Source organism: Neophocaena asiaeorientalis, unplaced genomic scaffold, assembly GCF_003031525.2.
Source record: "Neophocaena asiaeorientalis asiaeorientalis breed wild unplaced genomic scaffold, Neophocaena_asiaeorientalis_V1.1 scaffold190, whole genome shotgun sequence".
Classification (NCBI taxonomy): Eukaryota; Metazoa; Chordata; class Mammalia; order Artiodactyla; family Phocoenidae; genus Neophocaena; species Neophocaena asiaeorientalis.
In genome coordinates, this window is record NW_020175017.1 from 6,413,838 (window position 1) to 6,430,601 (window position 16,764).

The 16,764-nt window shown below is 39.4% G+C and overlaps 1 protein-coding gene across 1 annotated transcript in view; it reads left to right on the plus strand.

The window, feature by feature from the left end:
- The window catches only part of SLC25A21 (solute carrier family 25 member 21), a 490,584-nt gene that overhangs the window by 280,259 nt on the left and 193,561 nt on the right, over nt 1-16,764 (plus strand). The window contains exon 2 of the mRNA XM_024762014.1: nt 7,403-7,451. Within this exon, the coding sequence (XP_024617782.1) occupies nt 7,403-7,451 (49 nt within the window). The remainder of the gene's footprint in view (nt 1-7,402; nt 7,452-16,764) is intronic.

A 16,764-nucleotide genomic window follows, 5' to 3' on the forward strand; every position in this document is an offset into this window, starting at 1 on the left:
GGGGCACGAACCCGTGTCCCCTGCATCGGCAGGCGGACTCTCAACCACTGCAGCACCAGAAAAGCCCAGGATCATAATTCTTATTGTTAAATTGTTGTAAACAGAGAATATAAGCTAAAGATTAACTTACAGCACCTTTGGAAATTTGCGACAAGCGAGTTAAAGAACTACTGGAAATTTAAAACTCTCCATGTACTATACATTTAAAATTATTTGAACCTAATAGGATAGGCAACAGAATTTGTGGTTAGATTTGGGCAACGTTGTGCTGGTAAATGTTTAATTTGGCTGTCTGGAAAACAAACAAATAAACAAAATCTCTGATATGTATAGCCTTTGCCATTTTCCTTAGTGTAAATACTCCCAGCGTGGCCAATTTCAAGCTACGAACGTGATGCTGCTGAATGCATCATTGGGAAGAGAAGCATAGTGTCTGGTCTGTGAGAGCCAGCTTCTGCACAGGGCTGGAGGGGTGGGCAGGGAGGGACTGAGTTCTGTTCCTGAGTCTTGAGACAAATAGAGGGATCCTTCTTTCCAGACAATTCAATAAAAGAAGAAAGGAAGACCAATCTTGTGAAAAGTTATCAAACTTTTGAAGAGACTGGAATTTAATTATTCCAACCACTAAAAAGAAAAGATAATTATGTGATGTGATAGAAGTGCTAATTATTGCTACAGTGGAGATCATATTACAATACATAAATGTATTAAATCATGTTGACACCTTAAGTTTACATAATGTTATATGTCAAATATATTTCAATTAAAAAAAAAATCCTGAGGCAGAGCAAATGTCTTTTCCTTTCTGGTTGATAGACAAGTCCCCAGCATTGGGCAAGTCTTCTGTTGAATTGGAAAGAGAGGTCCTGGTACTTGGCACACATACCATAGATTCCTAATCCCTTCTTCAGCTGCCCTTCTGCATTTTGATAAACTTCCAGTGCTGAAATGCTGGTCAGCTTGAACATTTTTTTCACTCAAGATAAACAAAATGCAATGCAAACTTTTTGTGAATGTATGTATATTATACACACATATAATCTGTAAAACAAGTGATAAGTCTCTTTCTCTTCACATTTCCTTCTCTTTAAAGCATTTTATATATTTCTAAAGATATTTTACCATCTGCCAACCTAATCCACAGCTTATTTTTCCCCTGGTGTTTCTCATTGCATTACTGATTGTGTTAAGGTCCATATATAGCAGTTAACTTTCCATAAAAGACCAACATATCTGAAAATCGGACCATTTACCTAAGTGCACTTGGAGCTTACTTGGGGTCTAATATAAAGTTTAATAACAAAAAAGGAAACTAAAAGGATAACTTCCATTGAATTAAAATAGCAAACAACAATTTTAAAATACATTACATTGGGACTTACCTGGCAGTCCAGTGGTTAAGATTCTGTGCTCCCAATGCAGGGGGCACGGGTTCGATCCCCGGTCAGGGAGTTAAGATCCTGCACGCCACATGGCATGGCCAAAAAAAAAATATGTGTGTGTGTATTACACTGAGCTGAAATTGAGTTTAAAAAATATATGCAAACTTTGCTTACAAGTGAAATTTTCATCAGTTTAATAATTTTCAAACTTTCTGTTTCTGCATTCAAAGTATGATTTTAAAAACTCACTGATTTTAAAACTCTGCCTAAACTTTTCTTCCTCCCTTGTACATGCTCTATCTACCATGATTTCTAGACCATAATGTATGCATATGTTTGTAACTAAAATGTATTTTCCAAAATTCTTAAATCAATGAGATAATAAACTCTTATGAGAGCAAGAAGTATGCACCAGGAAAATGACTGCACTCCCTTTAGATTCATGCTAGCGGCCATGGCTTAGGGTTAGTTTCTTTAGAAAAATACATGCTAACAGTAAACTTCATGAAAATATTTGCTTCAGAATTTTCAAGGAAGGCTGTGGCTTGCCCAAAAGCATAACATTTAACAACATCTTTCAAGCCTGCCAAATCACATTGCCTATTTAGCCAATTCAGTGTGCGTAATATTAATTTACTGTGCCGCAAAGGTAGTGCACTTCAACTATTATTAGGGGAAAGTGTAATATATTGGATTTCCATTTATGAGTCTCGCATTGCTTGTAATTCAGTAGGGCTACCACGTTTTCTGGGCAGGCTATCAAATAGGATGTTGTAATGATTTGCTTGACTAGTAGAGTAGATGAAAATATATCAGTTCTGTCTGTAGCTGTTCTATTTTTGAATTTCAGATTTACACAGTTTGAAACCATTTATTCCCTCTGTGGTTCTCTTTAAAAAATAAAAAGATTCTTTTATATTGTAAAGAGTCATAGTTTTAAAGAGTTAAACATGTCACACGAAATCAGTTAAGGTAATAGGATAGTGTGAATTTCAGAGAACAAATGAGAAGTCTTAGGTTTAATTTGAAAATGCCAAGGAAGGGGCTATAGTACAATGCAAAAATTTTTGGTTTGATAAAAGGAAAACATAGGTCTTACTTGTAACTGATATCTTGGGGATGCTTGAATGCCTCAATTCTCTGTCTGCACTGCTATTCCTTTGTGTCTTCACGGAGATGTTGAGATGTTCTCTGATTCGTAAAATGTTACTTAATGAAATTATCTTTGGAATAATCCATTCTTTCTACAAACGAACTCATAACATTTCAGTAGACTTACTCCCTATATTAGACATTATCATGGATTCCTTGAATGACTGGGTGAATTCTCTTTGTGTACACTAAATTCTTAAAACTTCATCTTATATGTACCACTGTAAAGGAATCCCATTATTGTGTCAGGTTCATTATTTTATATCATTCCATTTCTTTTTTCAACAAATATTTATTGAGCAACTATTAGGTGTCAGGAATATTCTGGGTACTTAGTGCATATCAGTGGACAATACAGACAAAGATCTCTGCCCTAGTGAAGCTTATATTCTACTGGGAGAGACAGGAAACAATAAACATAAAAAAGAAGTAAATAATGTAGTATGTTAGAAGTTGATAAGTATCATGGAAAAAGGAAAAAGCAGAGCAGCATGAGGATTTTTTTGGTGCTGGGGTGGGGAGGACCGGACCTCTGTGTTAGACTGGTCAGATTACTCGTTGACCATGTGAAGGAAGTTGGCCAAGTAGAATCTGGGGCAGGGGCATTCCAGGCAGAGGAAATGGCTAGCACTAAGGCCAAAAGCTGAGATAATCCTGGCATGTTTGGGAGACAGCAGAGGCCACTGTGGCCAGAGTAGAATCAGTGAGGGGGAGAATAGTAAGAGAGTTAGTTGGTGAGAGAAGTAATGCAGGCCCGGATTATGTATGGTTTTTCTCTGAGTGAGACGGGGAGTCATTGCTGACCAGAGGAATGACATGAAATAACTTACATCTTAAACAGGATCACTTGAGTTGTTGGGTGAGAATAGATGGAAGGAGTCAAAGGTGTATGAAGGGAGACGTGTTAATGAGGTGCTGCAGTTAATCAGCTGAGAAACGGTGACCATGACTTAACCAGAAAGGGGGCGAGGGCACAGGCAATAAAGGAAGTGAGAGATGGTAGAAGTCTGGTTATATTTTGAAGTAGAGCCAATAGATTGGAAGAGGATTTTGAGAGAAAGGAGTCCAGGTTGACTCTAAGGTTGAACAGGTTGGTTTTTGTTTTGGTTTTTTTTGTTTGTTTATTTTGTTTTGTTTTTTATCTTTATTGGAGTATAATTGCTTTACACTGGTATGTTAGTTTCTGCTTTAAAGTAGGGGTGTTGGTTAAGGCACTCAGGAGTCCCATTTTAAACATGTGGATTTTTTTTTTTTTGGCGTTACGCAGGCCTCTCACTGTTGTGGCCTCTCCTGTTGTGGGGCACAGGCTCCGGAGCGCAGGCTCAGTGGCCATGGCTCACGGGGCCCAGCTGTTCCCCGGCATGTGGGATCTTCCTGGACCCGGGCACGAACCCGTGTCCCCTGCATTGGCAGGCGGACTCTCAACCACTGCGCCACCAGGGAAGCCCCAAACATGTGAATCTTGAGATGTCAAATAGGCAATCAGATATTTGTCTTGACTTTGAAAGGGAAGTCTGGACTGGAAATGTAAATTGGCAAGTTGTTAGCATATAGATGGTATTTAAAACCGTGGGTTGGAATGAGATCACCAAGGGAGTGAGTGTAGATAGAGACCTTCCTGAGTGAATTTCATGTATTTAGCGTTATTTACTCAGTGGGCCGATAAAGTTAAATACTCCCTCTTCTCTAAGAACTCATGGTTTGTATTTGATTACACATTTTCACAAGTGCAGGAGATGCCATTGACATAGACTACAGTGTCTGGAGATGAATATTGCAATGGCCAATATGGGGATGGGGGGAATGGTGTGGAGACACAGTTATATATTTCTCTATATTACTGGCATAGTATGGTGTGATAAATGCTATTCTTGATATATGTAATGGAACTGTAATATAATATTGGTAATGTAAAATGTAATATAACTGGTGTATGTCATGGAATTGTAGAGAGAGGAAATGTGAATTGACTCAGTGATAAGAAGTCAGAGTAAATTTAGAAAACTCTGTTCTCAAGTAATTTATTTTAGAACAGATTAATGTATAATAGCATTGTGTATAGTTAAAATCAAAATTAAGACCTGAACTGGGGGCTTCCCTCGTGGAGCAGTGGTTGAGAGTCCGCCTGCCGATGCAGGGGACACGGGTTCGTGCCCCGGTCCGGGAAGATCCCACATGCCGCGGAGTGGCTGGGCCCGTGAGTCATGGCCACTGGGCCTGTGCGTCCGGAGCCTGTGCTCCGCAACGGGAGAGGCCACAGCGGTGAGAGGCCCGCGTACAGCAAAAAAAAAAAAAGACCTGAACTGAAGGATCACTTGACATTGTCCTTTAATAATCTATATTCAAGTCTACCTTTGGGCACCTAGTTTGTCTTCTGCATTCCCCCATTTTATTGCTAAAAAGGTTACTGAAGCCATTGCAGCACTGTTCATAGGTGAAGGCAGAGGTGGACCAGGAAGGAAGGCACAAGAATGACAACAGCATTCTAGGTTTCTATACTTGAGGATTCTGTTAGGAGTTAGCAGGGGTGGTGTGTCCCTTGGTCAGTCCATCAATGTGGTCCTGTACCTTCCATTGTCTCTTTTCTGTGGCTTAGGTTGTAAAGGGATAGTTTGGAAAAAAAGGGTCTTCTGCTTTACGTTGTAAGCATTCTAAATCTCCAAAGTAACAAAACAACCATCCCATCCACTATCCATTCTGTGAAGTGTGATGCCTTTATTGTGACTTTCTACTCCCAGCTTTAAGGATACCCTTGAGTCCTCCACCAGTGGTTATAGGCAAAGTAGGTAAAAATTGTAGAAAAGGCTTCCTGGTGAAATATATATATTATCTCTCTCTCTCTCTCTCACTCTCTCTCTCTCTCTCTCTCTCTCTCTCTCTAAAAATTTTTTGCAAGGTATTTACCTTACAGAAATCAGCCTTGTGTCCTAGGATGAATAATCTCAAATATAAAGCACACCCAGGCCACAGCTGAATTAAAATTTTACTTAAAAATTGTAAATATTTGTATTTTCTGTCATTCATTTTATGAGAACCATGGCATAGTTCCTTGAAGACAGTTGACAATTTGACAATAAAAGTAAACTGTTATGCAAGACTAGAATTGGAACAGAACATAAATAGCAACATTTCACACTGTAAATAGCAACACTTAGTTTTATGCATATTGCTGTTCTCTGTTCATTGTTTTCCCTTTACATGTAAGTTTGTTCTCAGTGTATCACTTCTGTGCCCACTTTTGAAATTCTTCATTCTTTCAGGCACCCTTGATGCTGCATCAGGCTATGTCCCAGCACTGAGCACAATACCCTGCATGCACACCCCTCTCAAGAATCATTTGTCAGTCTATTAGGTGTTGAATCATTGGTCACCTTCTCACATTTACATAGCTGCTGAACATCTGGATATGTGATCAACAATATTGCAATTCTGCATTCAAGTACTTCCTGTGCTTTATTTCATATCATATTTGCCAGTATTTCTCCATCCTTGCTTGCTTATTTGGGTTATGTTCAAACTAATGAATAAATGTAGAATAAATTACTGCCAGTTCAGTTCATCTAGAGAATTAGCTGACATAGTGGCATGTGCAGTAACCCTAAGCAGCATTAATTTACTTATTCAACAAATTTTTATTGAGCTGGCTGCCAACTATTGTGCAAAGTGATGGGGATATAAAGGTGAATAAGGCAGGTGGAATCTCTGTCCTTGTGTAGCTTTTAGACAAGAAAACAGTTACAGTGCCATGTAATAACACAAGTCCAGGGTACTATGGGAGCACATCACAGGGTACCTGTATCAGAATTAGGTTCAGGTACGAGTGGCAGAGAACCCAAATAGCAGTAGTTTAAAGGAAATGAAAATTTTCTTCAACGTGAATGTCTGGAGGTAGACCAGAACTCCATGATGTCACGGACTACTTCTGTCTTGTTGCTGTGCTACGTGTGACCTCCATGCCCAAAATCACTTCATTGTGCAAAATGGCTTCTCCTGCCCTAGGTCAGCATTCCACCAGAAGGAAGTAGGAAAATGAAAGAGAGGAGCAGCCTCCTTAACTTTAAAAGACTTCCTAGAAATTGCTCAAACCACTTGCACTTACCTCCCATTGGCCAGAACTTGGTCACATGTGACCTAGCAGCAAGGAAGGCTGGGAAATATAGTATTTATTCTGAGCAACCAGGAGGAAAAGGGGATGAATACTAGGGGACAACTAACTGTCTCTGCCCCAGGATTTCTGGGAAAATAGTTGCCCAAATTGAGATCTGAAGGTAAGTAGGATTCTCAGAAGAAGTGTATGTGTGTGTATCCTCCCAGGAGGACAACATTCCAAAGAGAAGGAAAAGCTCAGGGAATTGAACACTGAAAAGAAACTGTTCTCCTTGGATGATAGTATTTGTGCTCTTCTTCTAGTTGGGCATTGACTCTTTCAGACTTAGAGGTGCTTGTGACACCGGTACATCCATGCTGTGATGAGAGAGATGGTGAATCTACCAAAGGGGAGAGGGTTGGAGCATCACTGCTTATGTGTTTGCATGTTAATAAATGTGACTGGGAGCAGTGGGAGGGTTAATGGACAGATGATTAGATTGTTGGGAGAACATATTAATAGAAGTGAATATCACTCCTCTGTTTAAAATCTCCGTTTGTGCCAGAGCACTTATAAAGAAGTAATCACTCATGTATCTTGCTCCCATAGAAATAAAATCATGTTATTCATTAGTCTTTTGCTCCTAGCCTCTATTACCTGTCATGTCCAAGGTCCCGAGTTTTTAATTTGAAGATTCATACTTGAGAAACCAATAGGGTCAAGGAAATAAGAACCAGTGTTTACATAAGTGTTTATTGGACTTTTCTTTATCATCTTTCAGGTCTTGTAGAAATTTGCCTGATGCACCCTCTCGATGTGGTGAAAACCAGGTAAGGTTCTGCTTGAACAAGTTTTATTGACTTTGGCTGATATCCAGATTAAGATCTGTCAGAACACTAAATGCTAGAACTTGTCCTAGGCCGGTAGCTTCTCCCAAAAATGGCATTTATATTTACTTCTTAAAGAAAATACTATTTGACAGATAAAATGTAAGCAGTGAAAAGCATTTCTGGATAGGGGTCATCTGAAAGTATATAATATTTTACTGCCTTCACATGACATCCATAAGGTATAATTTGTGACTAAACTGGTAAGCGAGGGAAATTTATCAAAATGATGTAAAAACTAAACTCTATCTAGTGAATTATGACAGCCGACTTTCATTTGGCATTGCATGTAACATATATGTTATATAGCATATAACAGATTGCTATTTAATAGTGAGCATTTTGATGAGCATTTTGAGTAAACTTCTTAAATAGTGCTTAAAGAATTTATTCCTACAACTGTTTGCCAATACAAAGTGCCATATTTCCTGGAAAATGCCTTTGCTCTTAAATGCCTTAAAATCAGGACAATGTATTAAATCTGTTTACCAAGAGAAAAAAAAATCTTATGGGTTTTAACATGATCTAGAGCAGTTTTTTAAAAGTTAAATCCATGGCTAAATTACTGAACTCTATTTTTTCATATTAAAAGGTCTGAAAGTATAGTGAAAGTTTCCATTTATTTGCATTGTGTAAAACCCAACACCATACCTAGGCTGGAGCTTAACAGCAAAAAGTGCCATGCAACAGTGATGGTCAAAACAAACCCTTACTGCCACAATTAGGAAATACTCGATGAGTCAGGCTGGTCATTGAAGGGACATGTTGCTTAATTTACCTACAGAGGCAACAGAATCTTAGTTAGGCTGGTTGCTGAAAGCAAGGGAAGGTTTCTGTGACATGCAAATAATATTACATTTCTGATAGAGAGAGAGAAGATGAGAATTTGGCTTCTTTCTTAGCTTGGGAAGCTGTAACAAAATTTCATAGACTGGGTGGCTTAAGCAACAGACATTTATTACAGTTTTGGAGGCCTGGAAGTCCAAGATCAAGGTGCCAGTCAATTTGGTTCTTGTTGAGAGCCCTCTTCCTGACTTGTAGACAGTCACTTTCTTGCTGTATCCTCATGTGGTGTTGGAGAGAGGAAGATCTGATGTCTCTCTTTCTTCTTATAAAGAACACTAATCCCGTCATGGGGCTCTACCCTCATGACCTCATCTAAACCTAATCACCCCACCGCCACCAAAGGCCATCATCTTGGGGGTTAGGGCTTCAATATATGAATTTGGGGGGCCGCAAACATTCAGTCCATAGCAACCTCAAGTCGCCAAACCCGAACAGAGAAAGAAGGAAATCCAAAATTATATTCAAATGTAAGGTGGGTGTACTTCCTGGAGCATCTTTTATAGAGAGTTCAGAAACAGAAAGCAAAACTCACTGGCCTTTCCTTCTTAGTTTCCATATTAACCTTCTTTGAAAAGCCAGATTATTGTTAATCTCTCTGAGTAATAAATTGTCTTTTTCATTTAATGGTAATTTCCTAAATTAGTGCAGTGTTCAAATGAGCAAGGAGAAATAAGAATGATTTAAACAAGACCATATTGACATTACGGTTACTCATTCATTCCCTCAATCCTTCATTCATTCATTTAGCAACATGTATTGGGCACCTAGTGCTTGTGGGTTCTAGGTTATCTCTGCCCTCAGAGAGCTCACGATCTGATGAGTTAATAGGAATCTCATCACAATGAATTTCAAAAACGATATCATTTCATGGTACTGGATATGAATCGGATATTTCTTGAAATGGATGTGCCAGGTTACTGGGGCTTTATGTCTTCTTTGTTATATAGATATTTTTACGAAAAGGGCATTCATTGATTAGAATCAGTCACACACCCTTACCTAACTTCAAGGGAGAGGGAAAAGTACAATCCTTCCAGGGACCCTGAAGGAGAAGGGAACTGGATGGTGGATGGTATTTGACCTGCATAACAATAAAAACTGTATTGAATAAAGACTCACAATCATAGAATAAACTGAAAGCCCCAAACTTTTGCAGTTGGCGGAATCAGAAGTAGAATATGCAAGATTGGTAGCATTTATCACTGGGCACTAACACACAGGTGGTAGCGAGAGGACAGGACAGACTAAATTATTGCCGAAATCTTCACTATTATAGTACTGGAGATGACCACGTTTCTAAATAAGAAAAACTGTAAACCATAAAGGATAATTCATGAAACCATGTAGCATTAGTGATTTTAGCAGGTTACTTTCCCTAATGACATCCAAGGGCCTTGGATTCTAAATTGTAGCAGGCATTGTCAAAGTGGGGCATGGGATACACCAGGCCAAACCTCACTTGCTTCAGTTTTCTGTGGGCTGTTTTAGCCTCTTCTCGGATATTTTCCTTGAAGAATGGGACAATGAATTAATCTGAGCATGGAAATGGCTTATTTCCCACAACATCGCATGTGTTGGAGTATGGCAGAATCAATAAGTCTAGTCTTTTGGGGTTCTATTTGTACCTAATCCTTTTCTCTGCGGAAGGAAAGAAAATAGATTCTAAAAGTGTACTTCCAGATTCTTTCTTCACAGGAATTTTTCTTTCATCATTTTTTTTTGCATTCTTTAAATTACCGATTCTGTTACACCCGGCTCGAGGGAGAGAGGAGGTGGTGGTGTTACCTAAGCCCAGGCACCAGGACTACCTGGTGAAAGCCAGAACCGCAGTAGATCTGTCGAGTGGTAGCTGGTCTCAGAGGAACTCCAGCCACTGCCAGATTTCCTGCCTGAGGCAGACAGGGAGAGGGGAAATCCTCTGGTTTCTCTCTTCTCTCTACCCTTTAGTCTCCGATCAGTGCTCCTATATGCTGAACCCAAGGAAGACTGGGAGGCCCAGCCTGGCAGAGGGCCGTCCCTCTGCATAACAGAACAGAGCAGGACAAGGGAAGAGTGAGAAATGGTCTGAAGACAAACAAACAGAACTGACAGACTGTTATTTTAGTGGGATTTGGAGAAAGAGCTGACATAAACGTGCATTTTCTTTTTTTTAATTGAGACATAATTGACATATAACATTATATTAGTTTCAGGTATACAACATAATGATGCAATGTTTGTATATATTGCAAAATGACCACCACAATAAGTCTAGTTAACATCCATCACAGCGCATAGCCACAATTTTCTTTTTCTTGTGATGAAAACTTTTAAGATCTACTCTCTCAGCATCTTTCAAATATACAATATAGTATTATTAACCATAGATTACATCCCCAGGACTTACTTATTTTATAACTGGAAGTTTGTACCTTTTGACCATCTTCATCCATTTTCCCCATCCCCATCCCCTGGCAACTACCAATTTGTACTCAGCATCTATGAGTTTGATTTTTTTTTAGATTCCACATATAAGTGAGATCATACGGGTATTTGTCTATCTCTGCCTGATTTATTTCATTAGCCTAATGCCCTCAAATTCCATCCATGTTGTTGCAAATTTCCTTCTTTTTATGTCTGAATAGCATTCTACTGTATATATATGATATATCACATTTTCTCTATTTATTCATCATCCATTGATGGACACTTAGGTTACAAGCATGCATTTTCAATTCAGCATGTTTAACAGGAACTCACTTTGCATTTTAAAAGATGATTAGAAGTTGTAACTGATAAGAAGTAGCTTATTCTCCTCCATGTAAGTGTGGCTCTAGGGATAGACCTGATGTGAGCATAGGCTAATCACATGACAACAGCCTTGCTTTAAATGTCCCCACCTGATTTTGCAGAGGAGATTTGACTAAGATGCCGTAAACATGGTAGTTAGGTAGAATCAAGGTCTCCTTTGAGATTCTCCCCAGAGACATGCATATACACTGTTTTATAGTTCTGTTTATACACCAAGAACTTTGTGTACAGTTACGGTTGGACCCCCAGTTAAGAACCCATACCTACAAATGACAAGACTATTCACCTGTATAACTACGAAGACCAAAGGTAGTTTAGTTTCTCACTTTATATCCTCCAGAGATTCATATTAAATAATCAGTAATATCTCATACATCTCTCATATTGTCTCTGTCTCTTTCCCTGTCTCTCTGTCTCTCCCCCTTTCCCTTCAGCTTTCCTTTCCCTACATGGGCTTAGCTTCAAGCTTACATGGTCCTTGGTGTTTATTTGTATTCTCTCTGAGACAGGATTACCTAGTATTTAAGAACCCTGGCTCTAGAGTTAGGCTGCCTGGGTTCAAATTCTGCTTCTTTACCATCCGTGTTACAGCAGCTACAGGGAAGTTACTTAACTTCCCTGTGCCTCAGTCTATCTCATCTTCAAATAGGAATAATGTGGTACCTACATTATTGTAGGAAATAAATAACTATACATATATATATATATAGTTATATGTATATAGTTATATATATAGTTACATATATAGTTATATATATATATATACACACACACACGCATACATACCTATATATGTATATATATTTATATGAAAGCATGGTGTTTAATACTGTGTCAGCAAAGGAAATGGGAACTACAAAGACAAATGGAGTTTATAAGGTAGTCAGGGAAACATGAGGGAAAATACAAAGTGTGAGAGAGGGGAAGGGTTTAATATGGAGTCAGAAGGTTTCAACTTTCCAAGCCGGAAGACTTGTGTTATGTGAGCACTGCATTTAAATCCTTCCTCAGAAGGGTGTTTGCAACTAGAGAGTCCTTCTGGCTCTGAGGGCAGGAGAGCATCAGTTTCATCTATGTGTTCCTGTTGACATCATTCCACACATCATTTTAGGGCTGTGTGCTGATGTTTTTAGGTAACCCCCGTGGCAAGCACAGTGCCTGGCCTCCAGGAGGTGCCCAGTGAATGCTGTTGAACAAATGAATAAATGAGTATTGGGAAACAATCAGAAATAATAGCCCTATGAGTTCTATGGCCAAATTGGAATGTCTAGAAAATGAGTAATATGCAGCGGTGTTGTCTTCATTGAAAAACTTAAGATTTCATGAAAGAGATGGGAAGTGAGAATCTGTTGAAATAAAAAGGGAGAAATGACTTGATAGGATGGTGGGGAAAAACATTTCAAACTTTTGGTGGAGTTTTGGAGACTGGACTGGGGAAGAGTGAGATGAGAGGGTTTCCAGTAGGCGTGTCAAGATGAAAGTTGCGTGGAATGAACCTGCATATGGCATTGAAGGTACGGAGGCAGCACGAGTGACAAGCTTTGAGATGAAAAGCAAAATGCTGGACTTCATCTAGGACAGCACTGGCTAATTGAAATACAGTGCATGACACATACATAAATTTAGGTTTTCTAATAGCCACAGTTTTTAAAGTAAAAAGAAACTTTTTATACAATTACTTTTAACAATATATCTCATTTGACTATATCTTATTTGAGCTCGTTTATCTAAAGCATTGTCATAGCAACATGTTAATCAATATAAAAATTATTGAGATATTTTGCATTCTTTTTTTTCGTACTCAGTCCTTGAAATCTGATGCCTATTTTACACTTAGAGCACATCTACATACTGATAGTCACATTTCAAACGCTCAATAGCCACATGTGGTTAGTGGTTATGAGATTAGACAACACAAGCCTAGAGTGCAATGGGGAAAGGACTTCTTTAAGGGGAAAGAGAGGTGGTCCAGTGGTTCCTTAGTAAGAAAAATACTCTTGCTTAAAATGGGTTGACAGTTGCAAATAAGCAAGGTCCTAGGTGGGAGGGAATTTTACTACATATGCATTTAATGGTCTGTACTGGTGTGTAGAGAGTGGTATTCAAAACCCCACAGATTTATGAAAGTCACAGTCCAAGGGGGTTTTAGCTTACATCCCCTTCACACTTATTCCCAGGAAGGGAAATGGCTCATTGTGCTTCAGGGAGACGGAATTACTAAATTACTAAGGTGTTCATTCTCTTTGGCCCAGAGTCATTTTTCATAATTTTTTTTTTTTTTTTTTTGCGGTACGCGGGCCTCTCACTGTTGTGGCCTCTCCCGCTGTGGAGCACAGGCTCCGGACGCGCAGGCTTAGCGGCCATGGCTCACGGGCCCAGCCGCTCCGCGGCATGTGGGATCCTCCCGGACCAGGGCACGAACCCGTGTCCCCTGCATCGGCAGGCGGACTCTCAACCACTGCGCCACCAGGGAAGCCCCATCATTTTTGTTTCGTTTCATTTTTGAATGGGGCATAAATCAGGTACAAATGAACTAAGTTACCCATCCTGTAAAGACGGAACTTTTAAAAGCCTGTCCTGTCAAAGAGCTGTGAGGCACTCTTTTTGGTGGATGCTGGGGAAGGCGGGGAGAGGTGGGGGTGAGGAGTGTCCTCACAGCTCCTTACAGATGCAGTTATAGGCTGCTGGTGAGTGGACAGGCCAATACATACCTTGGCTTTCATCCTTCCTCACATTAGGACTTAATTTGCACCGAGAAGTCTTACTATACTTCTCTCCAAACATGTTAATTACTGTATGAATTCTAAAGACTCACATGGTTTGAAAATTTGGTATCCACATGTCATTATATAAGTGCTTATCGGGCTTTTACTGAAGCTGTTGAGATTGATTTACACACTCTCTCTCAGTGGCTCCCAAACCCCAGAACTGCTGAGTCTGAAACTCTGGGGGTGAGGCCTATGGATATTTACGTGTAACAACCTCCTGGGTGAATCTTAAGCCTGACTGGTCACTGGGTCAGCCTTTGGGAACCATGGCTGAATACCCCATAGGCAGTTCTGTAAAAAGTCTTCATGTAAAGAATTCTTTTGTGTGTGTGTGTTAAACATCTCATTAACCTGTGGTTCTCATTGGGTTTTTTTTTTCTGTATACCGCTTTGTTAGCAGTGATGGGAAGTGGAAGGGCAGAGGTTTCCCTGCGGAGGTCATTCTGTGGTTTGTGAGAGTGATATGGGAATATATTATCTACAGCCAGAGAAAACACATTCTGTCATACTGAGTGAGGTTACAGGGGCAAAAAAATCAGTGCCAGGCGATGGGAGAGGAGTGAGCGTTGGTTGTTACAGAGGGAACGTAAATGGCTCTGATGGGTAAAAATGATTTAGAGGCATAAGCCCACCACAAACTTTATTAAAAAGAGAAATCTGAGGACAGGCTATGGTGAGAGGCTGCTTTGTGGGGAGCCCAGCAGAGAGCGAGGACCTGGAGCTGGGGAGCATCCACAGGCTCCCTTTACAGGGGGAGGGGAGCACAGCAGTGAACTTGAAAACGAACACTTTAGAGGTTGGAGAGGGGACATTGAGCAGCCATTGGGGCCAACAGAACAGCAGGGTGGAAACAAGGAACGAAACTTTTTTTTTCCCCCTAGTAGATCCTTTAAAAAGAAAAGAAAAGGAAACAAATCCTTTTATAATGGGGAGAGAACAGTGGGAAAAGTTCAGGATGGAGTATAAAGTCAAGGCAGTAGAGTCTATAGGATTAAAAACATTACAGAGCAGCTGAGAGGGTTATTTCCATATGTTAACGATTTGTCCGTGGTATAAAACATTGAGATCACATTCAGGGTTAGACCATGGTTATGCCTGATTTCTCACCGTGCATAGAAATCCAGGGCTAGACCACTGTCATGGCTTGTTTCTAACCATGGAGAGAATGTGACTGAAGTAAAGCAAGCAAGGAGTAGAACCACATTTTTATAAACTATATTTTTGTTGCCTCTTTGTCATTTAGCTGAATCAATCAGTGGCAACTCATAATAGTATGAAATGGTTACAGAATCCCAAAAAACGTTGGTGTAACTTCAACTTTGCTTTTGAAGTTGCATGACCATATCTGGGTTTCTCTGGGATTTGTTTTATTTAATTGAAATGTCTTTCTGTACTTACTGAGCCAAAGCAAGGAAATCCTGGGTGGTGGGCACACTGCAGCTCTGCATTGATTGAGTATGTCATTCTTTCCATGTAGTCATCATTAAAGATTTTATTTATTAACATAATCAAATAAAAATGGTGCACAGGATGGATAATATATTTGGAAGGGGTAGAGGTGACAATTAACTATGCTCTCCTTGGCATGTTGTAGGGCTGCAGTGAATATGTGTTAAGTGAATAAATGTGTGCTTTAAAATGCCATTTGCTCCCACCTAAGTTCTTTATTACAAATTAAATTTGTCATTGCCAATGAGTTCATGCAAACTTTAAAAGGTCCCACATTTGTATAGTGATTTAATTAAAAAGACTAATATAATCTAAGCTTGACCCTAAAACAAGATAAAATAATCCTATTTTGTGCATTGTTAAGAATGCTGCATGACGTTGTAGATACGTGTGACTTTCTGGGGAAAGACAGAAGGTTTGGGGATGAGAGACCATAACCCCATGAAGAGATTTCATTAATATTACTCCTGGGATTCTTACTTTGACAATGTTCTGCCTCTTTGGGAAACAAGGGTTGTATCTACACTGTGGAAAACTCAGAGGGGCCCACAGTAGACAGCCCACTGAACATAAACCCAGGCCATTGGTGGGGCTGGTTGCAAAAGCTTCCTGATCCATAGGAAACACTCCATGTACGTGGGCCTTTGCTGCTACCGAACAGTTTTAATCAATTCTCCAGTGGCCCAATAATAATGAGGAGGAGATAGAAAGAGAGGACATCTAAGGACCTGTTGCTCTGAGGCACTGCAGAAAAAATTGGTCCCAAAGATCTTATGCAGAATAATCTTGCTACCATAGACTAAAATAATTTTTCAAATTTCTTAATAAGGAAAAAAAACTTTTCTTTTAAAAAAATCCAGCCAGTTCTCCCTACATAAAATAACATAGTTCTATTAGGTTAAATCAACTGTAATTCACTTTATAATCTTGAAATAGTTCTAATCTTTCTTTCTTTGTCTTCCTTTTTCTTTTTCTTTCTTTCTTCCTTTCTTTCTTTTTCTTTCCTCCCTTCCTTCCTTCCTTCTTTCTTCCTTTTCTTTTCGCTTTTTTGTAAATGGAGTTCTTTTTAAAATTACTTCCTAGAGGAGCATACTATTTTTATGACTCACATTGTGGAACCTTTGTAAAATGTTTCATCTCTCCTTAATTTGTGTTTTTGTCTAAATTTTTAAAATACAGATTTGGTGTTTGTTTAAAGGACAGTAGCTATTATTCCTCAACTAATGAAACGGGCTTAGAAGATTCTCCCTTAGCTAATAAGTAAGGCGTGTTCTATTTTGACACTTCTGTCTTCCTTCTGCTTAACTGCAAAGGCTTCTTCTTCTAGAGGAGCCCAGCCTGGAGGATGAGGCAAAGCATCTGTCCACTCTTCATGCCTGCCAATGGGCTTCTCCAGACGTCCT